Source organism: Glandiceps talaboti, chromosome 2, assembly GCF_964340395.1.
Source record: "Glandiceps talaboti chromosome 2, keGlaTala1.1, whole genome shotgun sequence".
NCBI lineage: Eukaryota > Metazoa > Hemichordata > Enteropneusta > Spengelidae > Glandiceps > Glandiceps talaboti.
The window spans coordinates 3,953,371-3,977,169 of NC_135550.1; the positions used below are offsets into that span (position 1 = coordinate 3,953,371).

A 23,799-nucleotide genomic window follows, 5' to 3' on the forward strand; every position below is an offset into this window, starting at 1 on the left:
TTAAAATTTCAGAAATTCTATGATGTTTTTTTCCCACCACAGCCAATTGAAAGACATACAATGACATCCATCACTCAAAAACACCATTCAAAATCATTTCATCCATATTTTCATTATGTCTTAAAATCACAGGGTCAGAAGCCAACTGATATATGAAAGCAGCGCATGTCATTATACCAAATACACCAAGGCAATGGTTTTTCTCAGCCAGTGGTGCTGTTTCTTGATGTTTTTTGTTACATCTTTTCACAAGTCTCCAGAGATGCCCAATTTTTTTCTCTCCATACTAAAGTCACTGTAGTGGTCATCATTAAAATTAATAACATTAATTTACTAGCATTAACACCTGAATGAATAGCATGGTTGTCTTTCTCCTCACTAGAAGCAAGTCAAAAATGCTCAACTTCTTTGGATTCCTCGCCTAGAATTTCAATTCTTAACCTGTCAGTTAGGAAACTATATATACTGCCATTTCTTTTACCAATCGATAGCTGATATTTTCATTTCAAAAAGGCCAGGAGAATTAGTATGTGCAATGTTTTATTCTTTTTGAATATTTTGTGTAATGGAGTACTAAAATTGTGGGTGTAATCTGTTTAATCTACCATCTAAATTCTAATTCTGAATCACATATTGCTGTTTCATGTTTTCGTTGTTAGGTGGGCCTTCGTTAATATTTTTCATGAACTGAAGCCTCCTCGAATAGTGAATAGAGCTGTCTGTCTGTTAGATAGATGGTCTACATAATTTGCTATATTTGTCAAAGTAAATAAGAGTTTTATTTGCTAAACAAAAAGTAATGAATCTGATGATGAATAGAAATAATGATTAGAGTTGGTTATCTTTTGTGTTGGCTAAATGAAGTCAGTGAGAGATCATTAGTCTTTTCATAGCTGTAGCTGTAACTATTATGAAAAAATCGTGATAAATTAGATGTGTAGGCTGTCACATAAAATAATAGTCAGTGACAGGAAACCAGTACAGTCTGCAATGTTTTGTGAACATGTTATAATTAGTATAAACTGAAATCAGATTGAAGGTTATGATGATATTTCACTGTGTACACAATATCCCTGGAGTTAGTTTTGAATATGTGTACAGTAATAATTCACCACTACATCTGTGATATGACAATAAATACAATAGCACTATCATAATTCATTCATGCCAAATATATGGAGGATTTTTAATTGCCCATGGAATGAGTATAATATCATATAATATTTTAATCTTTTTAAAGAAAAGATTAATTATTTTATGGGAAATTGTAATGATCAGTTTAATTAACACAGAGTACAGTGGTTTAGAATATGATATGTAATAATGTACCAATGCTGTCCTGTGGTTGGCAGCAAGTCCTTGACTACATATCAAACATAATGTATCATTTGTTTTACCAAATTTATGCTATTATCAAAACATCACTGGCGTCATTTCAGGACAGATGGAGCAAAAAATATTAGTCAGGCTAAATGCTATATGGTAGACTGCAATATGATACCCTTGAAATACTGTTAGTGGTCCTATTTGTGGACCATGCTGATAAAGTACAGACAGACATAATCAAGTCATCTAGATATTAGAAACTATTAGCTGATAAAAATCCAATGGGAGGAATCCATTAGTGATGTGTTATTGAACAATTCTATTCTGCAAAAACATTAGAAAGCTGTGACATTTACTTCCAGCAATGCTGCGTTATAGCATTAGGGGGATTTTTAGAGGTGGGGTAATTTCATTTTGCATGTACAAAATGATGGGACATCAATAGAAGCCTTAGCTAGGGTCAATTTCAGTCACTCAGCAGGCTGTCCTGTATAAGTTTCAAAACATGAATGGCCTAACAGCAAATGACATAGTTATCTTATTCAAGCATGTAACACAAACAGTTCTAGCTCAAATCTGTACAACACTTCAAAAATATGTAGGTTGTAACTTGTGTCTAAATCTAAGAATTTTTTGATCGAATGTTTACATTCATGAGTGGCTTGCCATAAGAACAGCTTTCCTCAGGGAGTACCTAACCTTCTGGTAATCTCTTCTTACATGTAGAGACTAGTAGTAACTAGACACAATGTTTATTGAATAGCCAAGCCTATCAGCTGCATCAATTCTCACCAAACACATTCCACTGCTGTTGTATACATACTGGTGAAATATTGACCAGACCACCAGTACACTTGCTGGCATATCCTTAACTATCAGCTCAAATTGTGACCTTTGGTCACACTTTTAATGTGCTGTTTTGGTTCAAATTTTCATTCTGAATATTGTTGGATCAAACAGAACTCAAGGTACACTTGTGGCAAGTTGTGCACTAATAAATTCCATGATATGACTTATTTCTTATCCATAAAGTGAATAGTGCAATATTTGCCATCTGTCCCAAAAAGATAATTTACAACAATGAATAATCACAGCTCTTGGAGCAACGCAAACACTAATTTATCCTGTGCAAGGCACCAACTGTTTGCTTAGTTATTCATTTGCTTATTTTTAATAGTGACTGGTAAATCTTTAACCTTTTAGGAGCGCTCATAAAGCAGTTTGCAAATGTGGTACTGGTGCAATTTACTCAAATAGGCAAATGATAAATTAGCTACTTTTCCCAGCAGGTTTGCAACTCTCAGCTCATAAAAACAGACTGGAATGCATAACTTATCTCTTTGCTGGGAGCCATGTCATCTAGTATAATTTACCACACTCTCTCAGTGGGGGCAATGCAAATTAAAATAAGTATTACTAGCAAAAATTATGCAAATACTGTGCAAATGTGTTACATCCTGTAGGCTGTAGCCATTTTGTAAAATTTAAAGGAATATGTTTAGTCAGTTGCCCTTATTCATGTAGTTGGCCTTTTCAACATTTATTACATGGATAACCATGTCGACAACAAAAAAAAGACACTATATTGAGTGTCTCACCTGTGACCTGTGACTGATTGACTTTATGACTATTCATTGTATGGCATGTTTATTCTGCTCATTCCATTGGGCACGCGGTCGTTTGGTTGCCTGGGCAAGGAAAATTGCTGTTCGTGACCATGATTACACCATCGATCTTACCAACACCCGCTGTTGGCAAATAATTCATTATCACAATATGGATAATTATTTTCATCACATTCAGCCATCCATCGATCGACTAATTAGGGGTATCGAATAGCAATTACTAATAGAAAGACTAACATGTTGCGCATATTCACCGCGTTGGTTTTAACAATTTCAGTTTCGCTTCGCCTCCTTCCTTATTTTTCCCTTGGTCATGAGTGCCAAGTTGAATGTTCACCCCAACCAATATATTCTTCCTTTTGACGGATCGATTAGCACATTGTAGTAATATCGTTGCACATAGAAACGTGTAGTTTCATGTTTTCCAATGCGTAATGTTTGCAGACGTTACGTAAAACGTTATGTTTAAGCAAAAAGGTATTTTGCCAAAAGGCCATATATAAAATCCGCCCATGCTTGAGACGTTGTGGATGGTTGAAAAAAGAACAAGCTCGGTTGCTGAGTGATTTTCGTACGTTTGATGGATTGATGTCTTCGGCTGATCGTATCAAAAACAGTTATTCTAATATTCTATAATGTATACAATTTCACTCTACAGAATGTAGCATTTTCAGTTATTTGGTGTAGAAAATTCAAAGCTTGTATTAGATTTCAGCTTCCTTGAGTAACTATCGATAGTTTCGTCATTAGATCGTGTATGCAATGACCAAGCACGATCTCCACCCCTCTTTTGATTTTCACTTCCGTGCCAGGCTTTAACCACACCGTCACATTTTCAATTTAGTGTATCATCCCAACGAGAAGGGAACACGAAATCTTACCTCCAATATTTGTTCGTTTAGACATTCCGGCCTCCACATCGCCTTCGAGCGGTCTTTTCCGTGAGTCTGTACCGTCACAGTCCACTCCAATTTCTACGCTGTGCTGCTTCGAAGCGAACTCTGTCGCCATCTTGAGAAGGTTTCGAGTGTCGACCACCAGAGCACCACACGGACTTGTGAGCCTATGCACATGAACACAAACCAGTGACAACAATAAGTCCACGACAGTCAATGACTTGCGCCCCTTTCATGCACCGCCAATAACCCAACGTGTTAGCCAGAAACGCAGATAAGCTATGCACATCGATTGAGTGGAACAGTTTTCTATGCCGGAGCGCTGACAATAACTTACTTTCATTCACTGTGCGTGAATTGAAAGGCGGAAGGTTACACAATAAATACAATTGTACGGTGATGTGTCACGTGATGACAAGCTGCGAAGATCACTGAGATAGATGGCCCATGCTGCGTACACAGTGTGTACACGTTGTATTCTGTACCAAGCACCGGGACCCTGCACCACTGTAAACAAGCCACAAATGATATTTTAATGAGGAAATTTTTAATATAAAATTTTGATCTTGCTATATCATGGTAAAATGCACAACTTCTTATTAAATAAATATGTATACTAGCTCTGAAAAAAACTAGTCTTCCCGTATACTTACGCGTCCATGAAGGGTCAATAATTGGAGGAAAGTAATCACATGCATGGGAAAGTAAATAAACATGGGAAAGAGGCTGGCGTGGTCACGTGTGAAAGGTGTTTTACTTCCTGACTGACGCAAAGATTGCGTCCATGGCCAGAGGTTTATATTTATTTAGAAGCCACACGTAGACAAAACAGGTGGGAATGGTATTTGTTGACCAGTCTAATACATGTGTTTCAAATGTGACGTAGCTTGAAGTTATGATGATTTGGGATAGACGGCCACTACATACATTGTGTATACACTGTCATCGTGTCACTGTCAACAACGCCGCGTCCCCTCTGTACGTTACCCAATACGTTGCATAGTGACACAGACAAGTAAGGAAAGTGACAATCACGAGCATGCACGTTGTGCTAATTTGACGTGTAATTTTTATTTCAGTCCGTGTATGCATTTTGCTATATATGTAGAATTAAGAGACGTCCCTCGAACACTTATACCAAAAATGTTATCAGTTTATCTGTGTAGTTTTAAAAAGGAGTTACAACTTACATATAATATGTAATCGTAACGGTATAGAACTTGGAACTTTGCTTAATTGTGTCTCCCCCACCTTTCCAGGACAGATTAGTTGTATGCGATATGTAGCCAGCGTAGGACCTATGTCTGCAGCGAAAGAAAATACCCGTGGTAATATAAACCTCGCTTATGACCCACTCGTCCGTCACGACTGGTATCATTGCTATGGTAACTGTATATTTTGACTTGAGCAAACGTGTATTACAGTGCGGTGACACTCACCTGTTTCCTGAAGCTGTGTATACAAGTAAAGCCATAAACACACACACTCCACAAATCATCAGGAAAATTCCAAACTTAAACAAATGTTGAAATATTGGAATACGGTCGTCAGGAATTGGACTATATTTGAAAATACCGAGGCTGAGTTTTATAAATCAAAATCAAAAACAAAAAATAAGTTCCAATTCAGATCATCGTTTTAAAGTGTTCATGTGGATGAGGATTGGGTATCTATTTTTAATTTATCATGGTTTCCTACTTGAAAAATCGATATGAAACAACATAGTACAACTTACAAGTCTCAAAAAGGTACAAACATGTACATTAGCCGTTGTTTTGTAATTTATTGCATTAGAAACAAGGACTTGGCATGTTGAAACTATTTATTTTTCAAGTAGAAAGCCAAGGTAAAATAGTTTTATAGATTAAAAATCCAAAATAAATACCCAATCCTCATCCATATGGCCACTTTACCACAGTTGATGTACAAATAAAGTTTGAGGATTAGGACACCACTTTGCTGCATGATTTATAAATAAGGTAATTAGTTAACAGCTGGTTTATTGTTGAAAGCATGTAGATTATTAGATAGTAGATCAGACTGAGATTACAGATAAGAATAATGATCATTATCTTTCATTTTTTCTAAAGACGGTACTGTACAAAAAACATAAGGAACTAGTACTAACATTTTAATCAGTACACATAACATTTTTTAGATTCACAAATCAGCAAGCTTATGTATGTATGTATGTATGTATGTATGTATGTATGTGTGTGTGTGTGTGTGTGTGTGTGTGTGTGTGTGTAGTATAAATGTATAAGCATCCACAGGCAGTATATAAATTTACTATTTACAACCAGTTACCCAGGTTTTAGTCTACAGGTATTGACTTGTAGTCTACAGGTATTGACTTAGATTTGGCATACTTCTGTTTTGTAAAACTGGCAATGCAGTTTCATAAATTAATACACCAATTCAGATAGCCAGGCTTTAGCAGATTAGGTTTTGTCATTTTCTTTCAGCAAACTGAAATGTAGCCCTGAGACTTGGCTTAAAAATATTTTTTTGCCAAAATATACTAGCTGTCAAGCCAGTAAGCTGGCAGACAAGTCTGTAGTCTGTCTAAATCGCTGTCAGTGATTCGCTGTCTTACTACATGTCAGTGAAATAAAACCACAGGCTGCAATACAGGCGAACAAGTCTATGAGCGAATGGAAGCATATAAACATAACATTTTCTAGAAAGAAATGTACAAGGAACTAGTGAGACAGTCCGAATAAATAGATGTAATCTGACGTTTCAAATAAATATTCTTTTATCAAGGTATTTATAGGCAAGACATAGTTGGTACATACCTTACTAAATCTGAATGTTATTCTGTACATTGATGTTTCAGGAGCTTTAATATGGTGTTCAAGAGAACAGAGTACAGCAGAGAGTACAGTGGGCCACAATGGAACCAACACTACAGTCACTACAAAGAAAAGGTAGATTATCGACTACAGAGAAGACACTTGGAACATTATCATCAACCATTTGAATGGGAAAGTGATGAAGAGGAGGAAGTGGAAGTTGATGCTGCCAGACCACGTTCAGCACCTCCTTATCAAAGGAGACAGAAACAGGATGTTTATGCAGAACCTTCCAAACCAGCACAGTATCAACAACAATACAATGACCAGGAAGTCAAATCAGCAGCTGGTGAACAACACAATCACAGAGTACATACAAATTACAATAGTAATAATTCCAACCAACCACCACAACCACAAGGTATTTTATTAAATTGTATTGTAAACAATAAATATGATTATGCTGTGAGATTGTATGTCTCGAGAGTGTACTGGCATACTAAAACTCCAAGACACATTGGTCAGCAATGCCAGGGGGTGGGGGTGTGGGTGGGTGGTGGCACCCCAACATATCTTTCAGACTATGGACATATATATAGTTCACATTCATTTTCACTATGTACTGTGAAGTACTCTGATCATAACTGGTATACACTTCAAAGTAAAACTCAAGGTTATTATATAGGATATATATATATAATAGAATCTTTATTGTACTTCATTTCTTCATTGGATTTTCTGCAATATACCATAAATGTTTGGTGCTAAAACAAACAATAAATATATTAACTAGAGTAATAATAGTTAACACAATAACAAAATAATGTTTGTACAAAAGTATAAACTTTAGGTCACATGTAATTCGAACTCGTTCGTTCCTTTTGATAAGTACTGATGTCATGAAAGTTGTCAGTGCCATAAGTATGTGTGTAGTCAATTTTGTTTATTCCAGTATGTGTAGTGAGATTTCATAACTACAATGTGCTCATACTCATACCATATACCCTAGAGGTAAAACGTATGTGTCTATGGGGATGTGTGTGTGTGTGTGTGTGTGTGTGTGTGTGTGTGTGTGTGTGTGTGTGTGTGTGTGTTCTGAAGTAACAAGTGTTTTGTGAGATACTTGGACCATGCATAGGATGTATGGGGACACAATCATTTTATGAGACATGGTAAATAGAGCGTGCTGTGAGATGTTCTAACCATATAACCTTGCACTATAGGGTCTATGACAGTATGAGTATACATCCTGATTCTATATATAGTGTATATTCTCTAGGACCATGCCCATAGATCCACTAACTCTAGGGTCTCTGGCAGTTGTAGCATCTATAGATACATTGGAGAAACATTAACTTGGGCAGTATTGTATTCATGGTATTCCATTTATTTATCTTTTACTAAGCCCAAAACACATACACAGAATGTGGATACTTCCAAAGTATTTTCCAGAATTTATATTTTAGAGGGAAGAAAATGAACAGAAGAGAAATTGCAAACTGGTGACATTGCATGTGAAAATTAATAAATGTACAGAATTTTGTGTTGTATCTTCTTGGTAGTCTTGATTAATAAATATATTTCTTCCAGAATGTAGAATTTCATATCTAGTAAAATTGACAAGAGTGGAAACACTGTAGTGAACCATTGATATCTGAACGATAAATCAATTGATATTTTTTGTCTACAGAACTCAAGTTGGAAAGAAGGGCTAAACCCAAAAGACCCAGGCCTAAATCAGCTAAACCGACCACAGGAATATTGAAAGGAAAAAAAGAACCCCAGAAGCAAAAGCCAAGAGTACCTCTTCACCACCCACCATTCTTAGCATTTGGCTGGGCAGACAGAGAACGGATCACTGGTACACAGAGAACACACAATGTTAAAGCAGCAGTAGCAGATGTAAGTGTGGTGACTTTGCTAAGGGGTACTATTTTAACCCCTAGTTTACACATGGGAGAAGTATAACTTTGAATTTATGTATATGTTATGGGATAGTAAATACTGGATTGAGCCTCTAGTTGTTCATAGCCCTGAAACTTGTTGTAGTCTTAGTAAGTGTCTGAATAGCTTGAGATAGCAAGACACCATGTAGGCTAGAATCCATTCACATGGGGGATTTTGCTCCCCAAAACCACCTGTGGCAACTTGACTAAATGTTGATTTGCCATTTATTGCATTACAGTCCCAGTTCATATACCCAGCAGCTCTACGTGCCAGGAAAAGACAAGAATTGGATGTCGTGAGACAAAAAGAGATCCTGGAACGTGAAAATTACAGAAGGAAAAGAGAGAGGGCACTGTTCAATGCAGCTGCTACGAGTGAGCCATCACAATGGCAAACTGAATATCGAAGACAGTTTTCCGCTGATCAGGCAAAGAGATGTTAGTTTCAGTAACCATGGAGACCAGTCTCTATTGCAAGGACAATGTGTTTATTGCCCAATAAACTGAATGTTGACAACAGTTTCCATGTACGTACATGTACCATGTCACAGAAATGCAGTATACTCAAACTCTAGAGGGCAGCATTGATGGTTGCTGACCTCTTTGGCAAAGTCGTGTTCAACATTTGCCCAATGACAAAGTTGTACTATAGTATGTTCTATGGTTGTACTAGTGTGCTTACCCAGGGTATTTTAAATGTATAATGTCTAATCTAAATACAAATTTTTTCTGAATTATTCATCCATTAAAAAAAGTGAACAGAATAGGTGACTAAATCCCAGTGGACTTTTACAACATTAATTAAATCGTCAGCATTTTTCCAATGTTTTTTGGGATGATCACAGTTTGTTGACTAAAAGAAGTCCACCCAACAGTATTCGGCTCTTTCAGTATTTTATCTAAACGACTTGAATCGATGTGTGTATGTGAATGTTTACAACATGTCCAAGAACCCCAAGTTTCCTAAACTACGCAGTTTTTAGTTAGGGCCAGTAATAAATGATTATATGAAGTAACAAATTATAAGAAATATATTTAGAATTATAGTTATTGTGATTTGGAAATATTGTTTGTTGACAAATGGGAATCATATCAAAATTTTAAAATTAGGAACTTTATTTCTTTTAACTTTTAACTTTTAACTGAAATTATTATGTGACAACAAATTGTTGTGTGTTAGTATTTTTTTGTTACCATGTGATACTGTATTGGAAACTTGTGTTTGGGAGACATAGAAAGATGTTAAATGTTTGCTAGTCTGGAAAGGGTATTGGATTGTGCCCTATTTTCAGCAGCATTAAATTGCAGTGTAAGCTGTCATTTCTGAGGTCATACCATACTATGGAAGATCCTTGAGAAGAACTGACAAGTTGGATTTCTTTAACTTGAATGAATGGCTTGTACAGTTACTAAATTGAAAGCAAAGCTTATATCAAGAACTGTGTATTTGAAAGTATATGAGGCTATGAGCTCTAAGTATGTCTGTACTTTAAACTATTTGTAAAGTACAATCAATACACTGAAGTTCAAATTTGGAGAATGAATTGGAAAAAGTATCTTCTGAAATTTTGGTGAGTGCACTGCTTTTGTTCATGATATCATCTGTCTTCAGTTGAAATCCTGGTAGCTATGCAGCTAATCATTCTGTCATGTAGATTTCAAGGTTACAAATATGTAAATCATATGCTTTATTTCATAGATTCATATATATGGTACAATTATGTGTGTAACTCTTCATGTTTAACAAAAACAACACAGAAAAATGGTATGATCTAGCCCCCATGTACATATATAGAACAAAAATGTGCACAAAAACATACAGCAGTTAAAGCTTCCAATGACACTTGCACTGGACTATTAAGAGTCTTTCATGTATGTATCTTGTTTTGTTACTGAGAAACTTAGACTAAAAGAGCCAGGTATATATTCAAATAATGTATGAGTTGAGAAGAATATTGGCTAGTTTTGGAGTAAAACTTTGGGTGTGTGCTTTCGGAAGGTTACTGAATAAATGTGAAAGGTGATGACAGTACCTGTGTGCAGACATGCAGGCCAGATTGTTGTCACCTCTTGCCTTTGGTCTAGCATCCTCAAAAGTAGCTTAGTTATGTGTGGTAAATGGTGGCCATTTTGTTGCTCAAAATCCATAATTATTGCATAACTCAAAACGATATTACATAGAAACCTCATTGAAATGAGTACCCCTACATAATTAGATGTGTGCTTCAGCCTATCAACAGCACTGGAAATATAACTTTGCTGGCTCCCCACTACTATCCCACTTGATCTACTCTTGCCCAGTAAGCTTTTTACATTGAGGTGGGGCATCACAGTGGGCACTGATTACATATGCCTGATTATGATTATTCAAATTAATTCATGACATGTTGATAAACACAGGCTAGTACAATGAATACAGGTGCCAATGTAACACATAAAGTGTGATAAATGTACATGTAATTACGTAAATTTAAATGTATAAGTATGCTGGTAATGGCTTTGGGGGTGTGGTTAACTTAATCACACAGTTACATGGGATAGTAGACAAGAGCTGGTGAAGTTACAGATCCAGAATCACAGACATGCAAACCCAGCAGTTTTAACAGGCAAACTGATAAAAAGCATCAAGAAATTATGACAAATAGCTTTTAAACCAGCAAAGCTGGAGAGTTTATTTGTAGTACTTCATTCATGTAATGATGGTACTGATAATCTGTGCATACAGTCACTGGTGGTACTGATAATCTGTGCATACAGTCACAGGTGGTACTGATAATCAGTGTATACAGTCACTGGTGGTACTGATAATCAGTGTATACAGTCACTGGTGGTACTGATAATCTATGTATACAGTCACTGGTGGTACTGATAATCAGTGTATACAGTCACTGGTGGTACTGATAATCTGTGCATACAGTCACAGGTGGTACTGATAATCAGTGTATACAGTCACTGGTGGTACTGATAATCAGTGTATACAGTCACTGGTGGTACTGATAATCTATGTATACAGTCACTGGTGGTACTGATAATCAGTGTATACAGTCACTGGTGGTACTGATAATCTGTGCATACAGTCACTGGTGGTACTGATAATCAGTGTATAGTCACTGGTGGTACTGATAATCAGTGTATACAGTCACTGGTGGTACTGATAATCAGTGTATACAGTCACTGGTGGTACTGATAATCAGTGTATAGTCACTGGTGGTACTGATAATCAGTGTATAGTCACTGGTGGTACTGATAATCAGTGTATAGTCACTGGTGGTACTGATAATCTGTGCATACAGTCACTGGTGGTACTGATAATCAGTGTATAGTCACTGGTGGTACTGATAATCAGTGTATACAGTCACTGGTGGTACTGATAATCAGTGTATACAGTCACTGGTGGTACTGATAATCTGTGCATACAGTCACTGGTGGTACTGATAATCTGTGCATACAGTCACTGGTGGTACTGATAATCTGTGCATACAGTCACTGGTGGTACTGATAATCTGTGTATAGTCACTGGTGGTACTGATAATCTCTGCATACAGTCACTGGTGGTACTGATAATCTCTGCATACAGTCACTGGTGGTACTGATAATCTCTGCATACAATCACTGGTGGTACTGATAATCTCTGCATACAGTCAGTGGTGGTACTGATAATCTCTGCATAGTCACTGGTGGTACTGATAATCTCTGCATACAGTCACTGGTGGTACTGATAATCTCTGCATACAGTCACTGGTGGTACTGATAATCAGTGCATACCATCACTGGTGGTACTGATAATCTCTGCATACAGTCACTGGTGGTACTGATAATCTCTGCATACAGTCACTGGTGGTACTGATAATCAGTGCATAAAGTCACTGGTGGTACTGATAATCTCTGCATAAAGTCACTGGTGGTACTGATAATCCGTGCAACATGCAAGATCATCAGAATACCAATGATTTTAGTCTAACCATAGACAGTGGAGGGTCTCCTAGAACTACCTAGAACTTGACAGTTGAATGCGAGTAGAATGTTTACAATATATAGAGAATACTGAAATGTACAAAATGTAATAGATTCTAGTTGTGTATTGTGCATAAACCTTTTAAACTTTTTAACAGAGTGATTAAAAAAGAATTCAATTGCTTATATTATTGATGTCTATTAGTTTCTTGTGTGTTATGAGTCATGACATTTACATTCACCTGTGTTAATGGGATGATGTTATATTGTCTGTATTCATGTTATATTTACATTCACCCCCACCCCTGTGTTAATGGGATGTTATATTTTCTATATTCACCTGTGTTAATGGATGGTGTTATATTGTCTATATATTCACAATCTCACAAGCCAGAGCACATTTTTATGTAGTCTAGCTGCTAGACATTGGATGTTCTTCCGATAGAATTATGAATTCGACACATGATCGAACATCACTATCGAGGATGGAGCAAAAGTCATCTCTGCAGTTCAGGGATATAAATAACTGCCAATCAGAGAACTGCATAGTGACAAGCACAAAGAGGACAATAGCTATTTTTTTCATGCATATTCAGCTTAAGGAGGGGCTTGTAAAAATAACCACCAATGCCTTAAGTGAAATGTGTGAATGACAATGTCTACACACTTATCAAACTAACAATTACCATAAACTGATAAGACATAATAGTTAGTAATTTGTTATTCATTACTTGATATTGGACATAAGTATTATAGAGCATTAGCATTATAGAGGTCATTGGTTATTGAATATATTAACATATTATATATGCATACATGGTCCAAACCCACAGACAAAAAAGAAGAGTGGTCGAACCCACAGCCATATGTCATCTCAATGGAATGTGAAGATGTTTGGGCAAGCCCTCACTGTGAACTTCGTTCGCTTATCATATCTGAACAAAACCTGAATGTCTAGCAGCAAGACTAATTTTTATGCTGATGTACAGTCCCTCTGTGACAGAGGGACTGTGGCTGATGCAATGGAATATGGCACAGTACAGTTGGACAGTGCCATCAAGAAGCTCAGGGAAGAGGCCTGTTGTTTCATAACAATGCTGTATGTATTTCTCCATTTTGAACTAAATCTGATTAAAATCTGATGTGGTGAAAGCAGCTAAATGTCTTCATTTACTTCTATTTCCATGTTTTGTATCATTTGTTTTATTGCACGTGATCACCGCCTTCCAACATCTAACCCTGCAGGGTGTAATAGAAAATCTTATCTGAATCTCACATTTTTAGCACAACTGTAACTGAGGTTCAGTAGTGCTATAGGCATGGTGATATGTCTGTGTATGTATGTATGTATGTATGTATGTATGTATGTGTGTGTGTGTGCGTGCGTGCGTGCGTGCGTGCGTGCGTGTGTGTGTGGCCACTAGTCATATAATAGTATTCTAGCTACCTGCGAGGGCACAGATGAAGAACACTTAACTGAACCAAGTATTCAATGTGATGAAATTTTGTATTGGTTGAAGCCTCTAAAAATAATTCTATTGCTCTTGATTATGTTCCCTTGGGCTGACATATCACAAACATTTTATGATGCTAAGCATGTCTACTAGCAGAATCTGTGATAGCTTCACTAATTTATTGTCAACAAACTGATGCAGCCAATTCACAGATCAGCCAGTAAATCGGCTACCTCCTGAGCCTGGATATCTCACTGTGGTATTAAAACATACAGCATGCAATAAGTTGTAATACTGCCCTCTCTGGCATGTCTTATTGTTTCACTTGTTTACATTTATGGTGGACCGCTGGTTACATAGTAACAAAAGGCAAAACACAATTTAATGACATGACTGTATTCTTTAATTTCTCACAAAAAAATGAACAAATGCTACAAACACGGAGATATGAAGTAGTAAAGACAAAATATCAGGAGACTATATAAAACATCCCAAAATACATCAGTGTATACATAGTAGATTCCATTATAGCTTTATATTACAATAAAGTGACTTGGCGACAGAAATTCCAAGAGAAAGAAAGAACAGTCATTCTGTATAAGTATTTGTATTTGACTGACAGTACTAAAGAGAGACTGACATAAACATACTGTCAATCATTCATTCACAGACTGTGATTCAAAGCAGAAAGTCACAAAGTCTCTAGTTGGTTCAACAGGTAATTAAAGACTTAGCAACTATTTTGAACTAGATTTAATCTTTATCAAAACAAAGTTAAAAGAAAAAAAATGAGAAAGAAATCCGAGGGCCATGTACTTGTTTCTTCAGGATAGCATACACAAAGTTTATGATGAGAAGAATCACTCAGTTTGAACAATACTACTACTTCATACACGTTGTCTCATGAGATAAATATTGCACTTGACAATTGTTAATTTGATATTTTTTTCCTTTTCACACATTCACAGCCAGTGTGTTCAATATTCACTGACTTCATACAATATACATTGGTATGTACAAGGACTAGAAGGGTACAGTTTATAATCACTCTTCCATCAAACACACACTGCTATCATAATACTGTACAGACCTGTTCTTACATCTATGAAAACAAGATAGTGAATTCACAACAGGGAAATGAAAATGTTGGTTTGTGATGAAATTTTCATTTGTGGGTAAGAGATAGATGTCTAGGAGAAAGTAGATATGGTCTAGGAGAATGTAGCATTAATTTAACAAAGTAATCCATGTTGGTTTTGACACAATATGAAGTGTTTTGTGGCACTAAATATTTAATTTTAAACTAGTACTTGGCAAAATAAAATAACAAATTGCTATATGTAAAATAACATCCCTCATACAGGTATGCTATGCCCTCAGCCCTCCTAACATCCCTCCTACAAGTATGCTATGGCCTCAGCCCCCCCCCCCCCCAACATCCCTCCTACAGGTATGCTATGCCCTCAGCCCCCCCCTAACATCCCTCCTAAAGGTATGCTATGCCCTCAGCCCCCTGACATCCCTCATACAGGTATGCTATGCCCTCAGGCCCCCCCCCCCAAACATCCCTCATAGAGGTATGCTATGCCCTCAGCCCCCTTAACATCCCTCAAACAGGTATGCTATGCCCTCAGCCCCCCCCCCCCCACACACACATCATTTATAGGTATGCTATGCCCTCAGCCCCCTAACATCCCTCCTACAGGTATGCTATGCCCTCAGCCCCCCCCCCCCCCCAACATCCCTCCTACAGGTATGCTATGCCCTCAGCCCCCTTAACATCCCTTGTACAGGTATGCTATTTGCAATATTTTGGACTCCAAATTGCCATTTTGTTTCTCCTTTTGTCTTATGTGGTCATTCATTGACATGTACATATTGACTATCAAATTGGCAATAAATGAATGAATATATAACATAAGACATGTAAAAACACTATACTATATATCAGTTTGAACTAATTCAAAGGGTGGGTGACTTTGTGATAAACTGACTATATAAAACACAGTAAAACTTCTTTTTATAATGTCTCATTTCAATCAGAGAATATAATAATAATTGTTCTTCTTGGTACAGCAAATGACAAGTCTTTGAAGATGACGCACTCTATGGGGTATTTTGGTAGAATTCTTTTTTGTACATGTTATGTACCCATAGCCTGCCATGCTTGATTCATGTTTAACATAAAGAAGTCATACCCAGTACATTATTGTTATATACATGTAGCATCTGTGTTGTGCATGGTTTGGACATTTGACCTCAAAGGTCAAGGCCTGGGAGAATGTAAACATGCATATTTTCACGAAAAATTACACCCTGACAATAGAGTATCCATGTTGCATACTTTTTCATACATTATACAAAATGATTTCAAAACAAAACAGCTGCATTTAGTCAAGTTGCAAAATAACGTAAATTCTACACATGCACACTTTAATAGTTTATCTTTTGTGCAAGATTTGAATGATACAGGCATTACACTTAATTGCAGATGAATGGTTTGTATGTCTGTAAAGAGCTCAGGAAAAACTGACATTTTGAAGTGCAAAGCTGGACTGCTCTGCGATTCAAATATTACAGCTTGGGGAATGAGATGGGGTGTGAAAATTACAGGTTATCAGATTTTTTAGAAATATTGATACCTTCTAAGAGGTCCTTTATCTAAACAAAAATCCCAGAATATGTTTTCACAAAAATCAGCCTTCAGCCAAATTTGGAATGTTTCCCCAATTATGAATATAAGTTGGAATACACGTCTAAGACTTCAACTCTTCATACTTTGCAATGATGATATAAAATATGTTAGACTACAATCCTGTTAAACTTTTTTAGTGATTGTCTTACAGCTGTTGTTTACACTTCCATGACTAAATGCTAAAACCTTAACGCTATAGCTATAGAAACTGATATAGTGATCTAATGTAATGCTAAACTCTGCCCCTGATCTGATGATGGGTATCACCAGTTTTACCATATTCCCATGGTAACCAATCATTTGATCTGAATGAAGAAATGGTAGATGACGTGAACTATTTACACGCAGTCTTTGCTAGAACAACTTCATAAATGCAATCTGAAATAGGCCACCTTTGACTTGCATTCTTTTAACCCAAACTACAGCAATCAAATTGTCTTGTAACTGTTATACCTTGGATATATATGTATTTAGTAAATAAATACATTGAGGCAACTTTGGAGGCATATTTTTTTTCATCCAAAACTGACAGACCAAAAAATTCTTTCATATTACTGTACATATTACAATTTGTATTAGGACTACAAATACCTCAAGTGGAAATATTCACACAGTACAATACCATTCCTGTACTGTGTGGCTCTGAAAAAAAGTGCAACTGTAAAGAATTTGCCAGCATCTACAAACTGTACTTGAAAATAAAATTTAAAAAAAAAAATAGTACAATGTCTACATTTGAAGCATATACAAGTACCACAGAGTTGTGTAATTTACATAGTATGTATTTTGAACAAGGCACATTTGCACCACTACACAAACTCTGTACAAGTAGGATTCATTCAGTCATCACCAAAAAGTAACTGGACTATCTACGAGTCTGAAATGACATGTACAACATGTATAACATACACTTTTCACAGCAATGGTGACAAAACCATGCAAGTCCTTAATAGCAGATATCCATGACATAATAATGTTAACATGTACATGTTCACTACTGCCCTTGTTTTAACTAAAACAATCTGTAAAATACATTAAATATGTTTTACCTTTCTCGAATACTTGAGAAAGGAAATCCTAAAGAACAAAAATACTTTCTGTATCCTCATTCATGTTTTTCGTGTTTTTTGGTAATGTCCATGTAAATCAGCATGTTACTAACGAACACGGCAGAAAAAAGTTCGGACTTTGTAGATAAGAATTTTGATTTGATAGTTCTCAACAGTTACACTGTTCTCTGGTCTTGGCAGGTGTCCGAGCAAGCCTGCGTAGTGATGAATCACCATATTGAATTCCAGATCCCATCCTCTCAGGGTCAAGTTCTCCTGTAAAGAAAGTAGATAGCATTTAGCCCCTTCTGTCATAACCTTCTTACACTGTAGCATGAGGTTGTATTTTTAGCTGATATTTCTTGTTACATACACACTTACCTGATTCTATTTTATTGAGAATTGATCTTGCACATTTTAAGAAAGCCTCTTCAACATTTTCGCCTGTGAGGGCGCTGGTCTCCAAAAACATCATTTCTGAAAAATAACATATCAAAATCTCTCATCAGATATGATAACTTGATGAACAGACATGTTATGATAGGAATGAAGTGCATATGTTAACCCAAGGAAAAGCATTTATGATAACGAGATAAAGAGACATGTTAGTATTGGAATATGGTATATACGTTAATACATATAATTGTCTATTCTACTAACAGTGTTTTGAGCTGAGGGTGGTAAGTAGATGACATATACACGCGTTCCCAGTCACTTTACACGAGTAAAAGTGCTAAACACTTCAGTGTGAAACAGCTGTCATGAATATTCAGTGTTCAACCATTGGAAAATGTATTTCTGGCCTCTCCCATGATGCAATAGCCCATAGCAAAGATACTCTATATAAATGCCCAAGTTCAACAATGTTTCTCTGAAATCGCAAATAATTGGAGGTGATGTAAAATCATGAAATGGCTCTTCAGAATCCAGTTTACGAAAATGCTTTTATTTCCCCTTTAAGAGTTTGTAAATTTAACCAGAAACAAAACAAAACTCTGATATAGCTGATATACACCATTGATACAACTAACACCTACCATTTTCCTGTGCAAATCGGCTTGCCTCTAAGAATGTAACTTCTCTGTCTGCGTCCAAATCTTTCTTATTTCCACATAATATAATGACAATATTAGGACTTGCAAGTGTCCTAGCATCTGTCAGCCAGTTGGTCAGTGCATTGTATGTTTCTCGACTGAAATGAAATCAATACAACAATGTCAAATGATAGATACCAAGTACACCTGTAGAAATTTCACCATGTGTGGTGATGCCTATAGGAACAGGAATAACTTTAACTGGAAGTGTGCTAAAAGTATGTTATCAATCTCCTGGCTATTTCTATGAGCTTCACACATGTATGGCGAGATTCACAACATGTGTGTTATTATCGTTTTCATTCATAATATAAGGGTGTAGTAACTTATTTTACAAGAGCAGCATTTTCAGTTTTTGTCTTGTTTGTTATCCACCTAAAGGCATACATACATATCACCTGTATGGAGAGACAAGTTCAGTACATCACATATTTTTTCTTTACCTGAACGTTGGATCTCAGTTACTGATTGTGTCATGTTCATCAATTACCAGAAAGGTATCCTGCTGAAGCAAATACTTGCGTCTGACATTTAGCAGTATAGTTAAGTTCAACTTACCTTGTTATGTCATATACAAGTAATGCTCCAGCTGCTCCCCTATAATAACTCCTTGTAACAGACCTAAAAGAACATACACAGAAAAATAAACAAATGATCATTTCCACACCAGTCTTTGTATTTGTCTAGACATACATATAACAACAAAGTCTTCAAAAGAGGTTTTCCCATAAAACTTTGTAGGAAATCTGAACATGTGCAAGTGTAGTAGGACTCCTTTTCAAGATTCAAAGTTGAATAAGTTACCTGAGGTGCTATTTTATCATCCCAAATCATATGTATGTTGATAGCATTTAATCAATACAAGTGTATGAAAGACAGAAATAAGGCTGACTGGATTTTTCCTTTTAACAATTCAATTTTTGTACAAAATCATCCTCAGTAATAACTCTGATCAAAATTCTTAAACATAGAAAGATTTCAGTTTTTCCACAGACAGCTACACAATACTAATAAATAAATAAATAAATAAATAAGTAAATAAATAAATAAATAAATAAATAAATAAATAAATAAGTAAATAAATAAATAAATAAATAAATAAATAAATAAATAAATAAATAAATAAATAAATAAATAAATAAATAAATACAACTATAATAGAGCCAAGTTACACACAGAAATACTTACCTAAACCTTTCTTGTCCTGCTGTATCCCAAATCTGTAATTTCACTGATTTTCCACCAACATTGACAACTTTGGAACCAAACTCAACTCCTATTGTGTGATTGGATTCTTGTTTGACTGTTGAGATATGTCACATTAATTGTTAGGTAATGACACAATCTTAATTCTATACTCATTACAACACTAATAATTATTCAAATAAAACACTCATATATTGATTACAAATTTGGCCCTGAGAAAATCTATTCATTCCATTTATTCATCCATTAATTTGTTATTCATATTTCCTTTCTGGGTTATACAGCTTTTTTTTTCTATTAGTATCAATGCTATTGATTGGTATTATTAATCACATTTCAACCTCTAAAGGGTTTAGCCAACCAATCAGAGGGGGTTTAGACGATATTTTAAGCAGGGCAGAGTGTACAACCACATAACACCTGCCTTGCCATAAAACAAATCTGCTTGGATGACTTACATGTAGGTATGGCAGGATGTGACCCTATAATTGCACTGTTTACACAACTGGGTAGAATATGACACAACTGCCTGAAATGAATTATGGTTACTCCAACACAAAACAATGCCATCTACATAGTTGCACAATATCGCAATGATATAGTCATTGTTACATTAATCTAGTGTACAATGTACAGCAAAAAAAATAAAATTCAAATTTCATAAAAATTGTCTAGACTCAAAAAATGACCAGTTAGTTCAAATAATATGCATCACACTACATGCTTACAAAATAATTTGAAATTTTCTTTCTAGATGTCGCAACAAAAAAACCCAAACTACAAAGTGAGCACAAATGTGAACATGACTCATAATGTATCATAACTGATATACAGGTAGAATTATTGTATCATAAACATGTACATACACACCATACACACCTACACACCATCACAATACTGTAACAGCTAAGCCACAGAACATTTTATATTAGGACTTACACTTATTTTCAATGAATTGATGTAATATGCATGACTTCCCAGTACCAGCACTGCCAATAACCAGAAACTTGAAGAGGAAATCTGTAATTTGATATCAACACATGGCACACTAATTAGAAAAGGATGTTGTTGAGTGTGTACACAGTGATAGTAACTATTAAATGTCAATGCAGGAAGTTTCAATGTAAAATCATAGTAAAGCATGTCAATTCACAGCTACTTCACTATCTTAGTGATAAATCTTCTCTTTTTTTTTTTCTCACCAGTATTCACAATTTGACTCCTATACAGTAAAGTCATTATGGTACTTAGGCAAGTTATATTGTAGATCGTTTAATGTAATTTGGTTCATATTTAATTAACAAGAGAACTTGATACCCATTATGACAAGTAAAGTGGACTGGAATTTTGTTCTTTTACTGGAACTGATGACACTTAGCTAGTCTTGCCACAACCTATGAGGGATAGTGACAGCATCATTATCCTCTCACACTGAAGTACAAACCTGTCAACTTTAAGGTTTACACAGCTGTCAATATGCTTCAAGTAATTCTTAATGTAATAACAGGTGACTAGATCAGTTACATGTAGCTTAATTTTAATTTATGCATGGCTAATTATTTGTTTAAATTATATCAATTGTATGTTTGCATATGGATAATAACTTGCAAGATTAATTTTGAATTTTCAATGAATGTTTTTTATTGAATTGTCTGATTGAATCATTTCTATACCATGATTATATCTTCAAACCTACAATATCAAAGATATCCACCAAAAGTTCTGCTCAAATGAATGTCACTATCAAGAATTCCCTACTGTCTTTTATGACAGTGAAATACAAAATTCATATAATCTAGTGTTACAAATTCTGTAAGTCAAATGAACTCGTCTATTAAGTGGTGTCTGAAATTCATTCCTGAGGACATGGATAATAGTTTTCACAAGTTGCCATGGCAACCATTTGTTCTCCTGATGTATGTAATAGTTCTTCACTTAATCATTCAAAATTTGGTGACATTAATGTACATGTTTATTACTGTCCTCAAGCTATACAGTTCTTGTTTGTTGTTTATATTTCTGAAGCTTCTTTATTCAAAAACACCGCTATGTCAGCTGAAGTTGTAGTCAGTTTGTTCTGATTATTACCTGGCAAGTGTACTTCCATTTTTGTGTAACCATGTAATTATTTTATTATCATTTTATTGTCACTAAGCTATTAAACTTGGCTATAAATATTACAATACTTGCAAATCAGTGTTGCAGTCTTCAATGTTTTTTCCTGCTGTCACCACTCTCTATATAGACTGTAAGGTACTTAGTACCATTTCACTCTCATCAGCTTTCACTTCTGAGAGGGAGGGGTAAGCTGATAGGTGAGGGAGCCCTGACACAGTACCATACAGAATATACTCTCTGCACCATGTCATAATCTAAATCCTACATTTGTACTCATTCTGAGCATTCCTATACCAGTCCTGAGGTGAGTCTACATCAGTCCCTTCTTTTCATTTATTAACATTTTGTGAGGCTATTGACAAGAAATTCACATTTTTTTAATAAGGTGGAAAGTAGGTAATATCTACAAGAGTTGAAACTGTAACAATATCCTGATGTAACAATTTAAAAAAAAACCATGTATAGATGACACACACACACACACACACACACACACACACACACACACACACACACACAACATTTTATGCTTGCCAATCAATATGACATTAAATAATGAATTTCTTCTGTATAAAACATAACAGACAACAATTAAAGTGAGGAGAAGAACTTGACATGCCACAAAACCCAACTTGGAATAACATTGTCTGCATCAATTGCAAGTGACTTGTTTAAGCATACAAAATCCAATACTAATAACTCAAACTGAATGAACAGTAATACTAATAGCATACATTTTATTACATTTCTAGGCCACCACTTCTTGCACAACTTGACAAATACCACAAGTTAAAACATATCATATAAACATATTTACAGAATCAATTCCAAAGGAGGATTACTAAAATCAAAATATGTTATGTGTAACTAAGCTGAAATGGAAAGTTGTATGGAATATTGGTTAACACCCTGGGTTTTAATAATCTCCCAAATTTCTGTTGATGTTAAGTATTGGTGTACATGTACACCCTGTGCAAATAATGACTGTTCGCATGAACTGCGGGGGAGAATATAGTATAACTTGCTATAAGCGAAGTCTTAGAATTATAGGCATTAATTCATTATTATTATGGTGGTGGTGGTGGTGGTGGTGATGATGATGATGGTGATGACGGGGGGAGGGGGGGTGCATATCATCAACGCGAAACACCATAACTATATATAAATGCGTTCGTACGCGATTTCTCTTTTGAAATGCCATTCCATTCTATCAAATCTCACATAATAATATTCACAGTCAGCGTTGGCTACGTGATTCAACATAACGTTACCGACGTTTCAAAGCTCATTACAATAACATTTTAAACAACACACTTTCCATTGGGAATCGCGAGTGAGAAGATGGTGACAACGTTCAGTTACAATGTGTACGTTCATCTTCGCCCTTCTCTGGTAAAATTTGAATCGATTGAAGGGGTGATTGATAAAATATCCATATGCCTCATTTGAATTTCACCTACAAAATCACCTACCGTAGCTCTCCGACATTTTCTTACGATTTTGCTTTCGATTACGAATCCATAGAAAATCAAGATGGCGGTTCCAGTCACGTGACTGGAGGCCCTATCACATTTCCGGGTTACAACCTTCTCTCCTCGTCTGATAACCAGTTTATACACATGTTTATTTCATTTTCAGTGG

At 35.7% G+C, this 23,799-nt stretch overlaps 3 protein-coding genes across 7 annotated transcripts in view; 1 reads left to right on the forward strand and 2 right to left on the reverse strand.

Annotated features, from left to right (window-relative positions):
• LOC144452066 (RNA-binding protein Nova-1-like) overlaps positions 1-6,843 on the reverse strand; it is a 38,822-nt gene extending 31,979 nt beyond the window's left edge. For 2 of the 4 annotated variants that reach the window (XM_078143089.1, XM_078143080.1), the window contains exons 1-3: positions 6,646-6,843; positions 5,287-5,427; positions 3,833-4,014 (exon numbers count right to left, since the gene is read on the reverse strand). In XM_078143089.1, coding sequence (XP_077999215.1) covers positions 3,833-4,014; positions 5,287-5,345 — 241 coding nt within the window. In that variant the 5' untranslated portion in view covers positions 5,346-5,427; positions 6,646-6,843. Of the gene's footprint in view, positions 1-3,832; positions 4,355-5,286; positions 5,428-6,645 lie in introns of all 4 variants that reach the window. The other 2 variants (XM_078143097.1, XM_078143103.1) reach the window with 2 other exon arrangements.
• Positions 4,549-12,788, forward strand: LOC144452098 (centriole, cilia and spindle-associated protein-like). Of its 2 annotated transcripts, none has more exons than XM_078143113.1 (4): positions 4,549-4,679; positions 6,687-7,063; positions 8,333-8,544; positions 8,828-12,788. In XM_078143113.1, the coding sequence occupies exons 2-4, from the start codon at positions 6,697-6,699 to the stop codon at positions 9,029-9,031; spliced, it is 783 nt and encodes a 260-aa protein (XP_077999239.1). In that variant the 5' UTR covers positions 4,549-4,679; positions 6,687-6,696; the 3' UTR covers positions 9,032-12,788. The 2 variants fall into 2 exon arrangements, with proteins under 2 accessions (XP_077999239.1, XP_077999247.1); XM_078143121.1 differs by lacking the exon at positions 4,549-4,679 and adding an exon at positions 4,735-4,862.
• A 2,957-nt stretch (positions 12,789-15,745) lies between these two features.
• LOC144447071 (ras-related protein Rab-4B) lies at positions 15,746-23,796 on the reverse strand. The gene is made up of 7 exons (XM_078136970.1): positions 23,631-23,796; positions 20,980-21,060; positions 20,023-20,137; positions 19,393-19,455; positions 18,778-18,932; positions 18,122-18,217; positions 15,746-18,016 (listed from the first exon to the last, which is right to left on the reverse strand). Exons 1-7 carry the CDS (start codon positions 23,644-23,646, stop codon positions 17,910-17,912), a joined length of 633 nt encoding a protein of 210 aa, XP_077993096.1. The 5' UTR covers positions 23,647-23,796; the 3' UTR covers positions 15,746-17,909.
• Between the last annotated feature and the right edge of the window lie 3 nt (positions 23,797-23,799).

Bases quoted from the DNA above. Each gene is read 5' to 3' on its own strand.
- LOC144447071 (XM_078136970.1), bottom strand. The intron at 19,456-20,022 runs GTAAGTATTTCT...ATGTTCTTTTAG, and splicing joins GCAGGACAAGAAAGGTTTAG to GTCTGTTACAAGGAGTTATT. The intron at 18,017-18,121 runs GTAAGTGTGTAT...CTTTCTTTACAG, and splicing joins TCTCAATAAAATAGAATCAG to GAGAACTTGACCCTGAGAGG.
- LOC144452098 (XM_078143113.1), top strand. From the start codon at position 6,697: ATGGTGTTCAAGAGAACAGAGTACAGCAGAGAGTACAGTGGGCCACAA. The intron at 7,064-8,332 runs GTATTTTATTAA...TTTTGTCTACAG, and splicing joins CCAACCACCACAACCACAAG to AACTCAAGTTGGAAAGAAGG. The intron at 8,545-8,827 runs GTAAGTGTGGTG...ATTGCATTACAG, and splicing joins TTAAAGCAGCAGTAGCAGAT to TCCCAGTTCATATACCCAGC.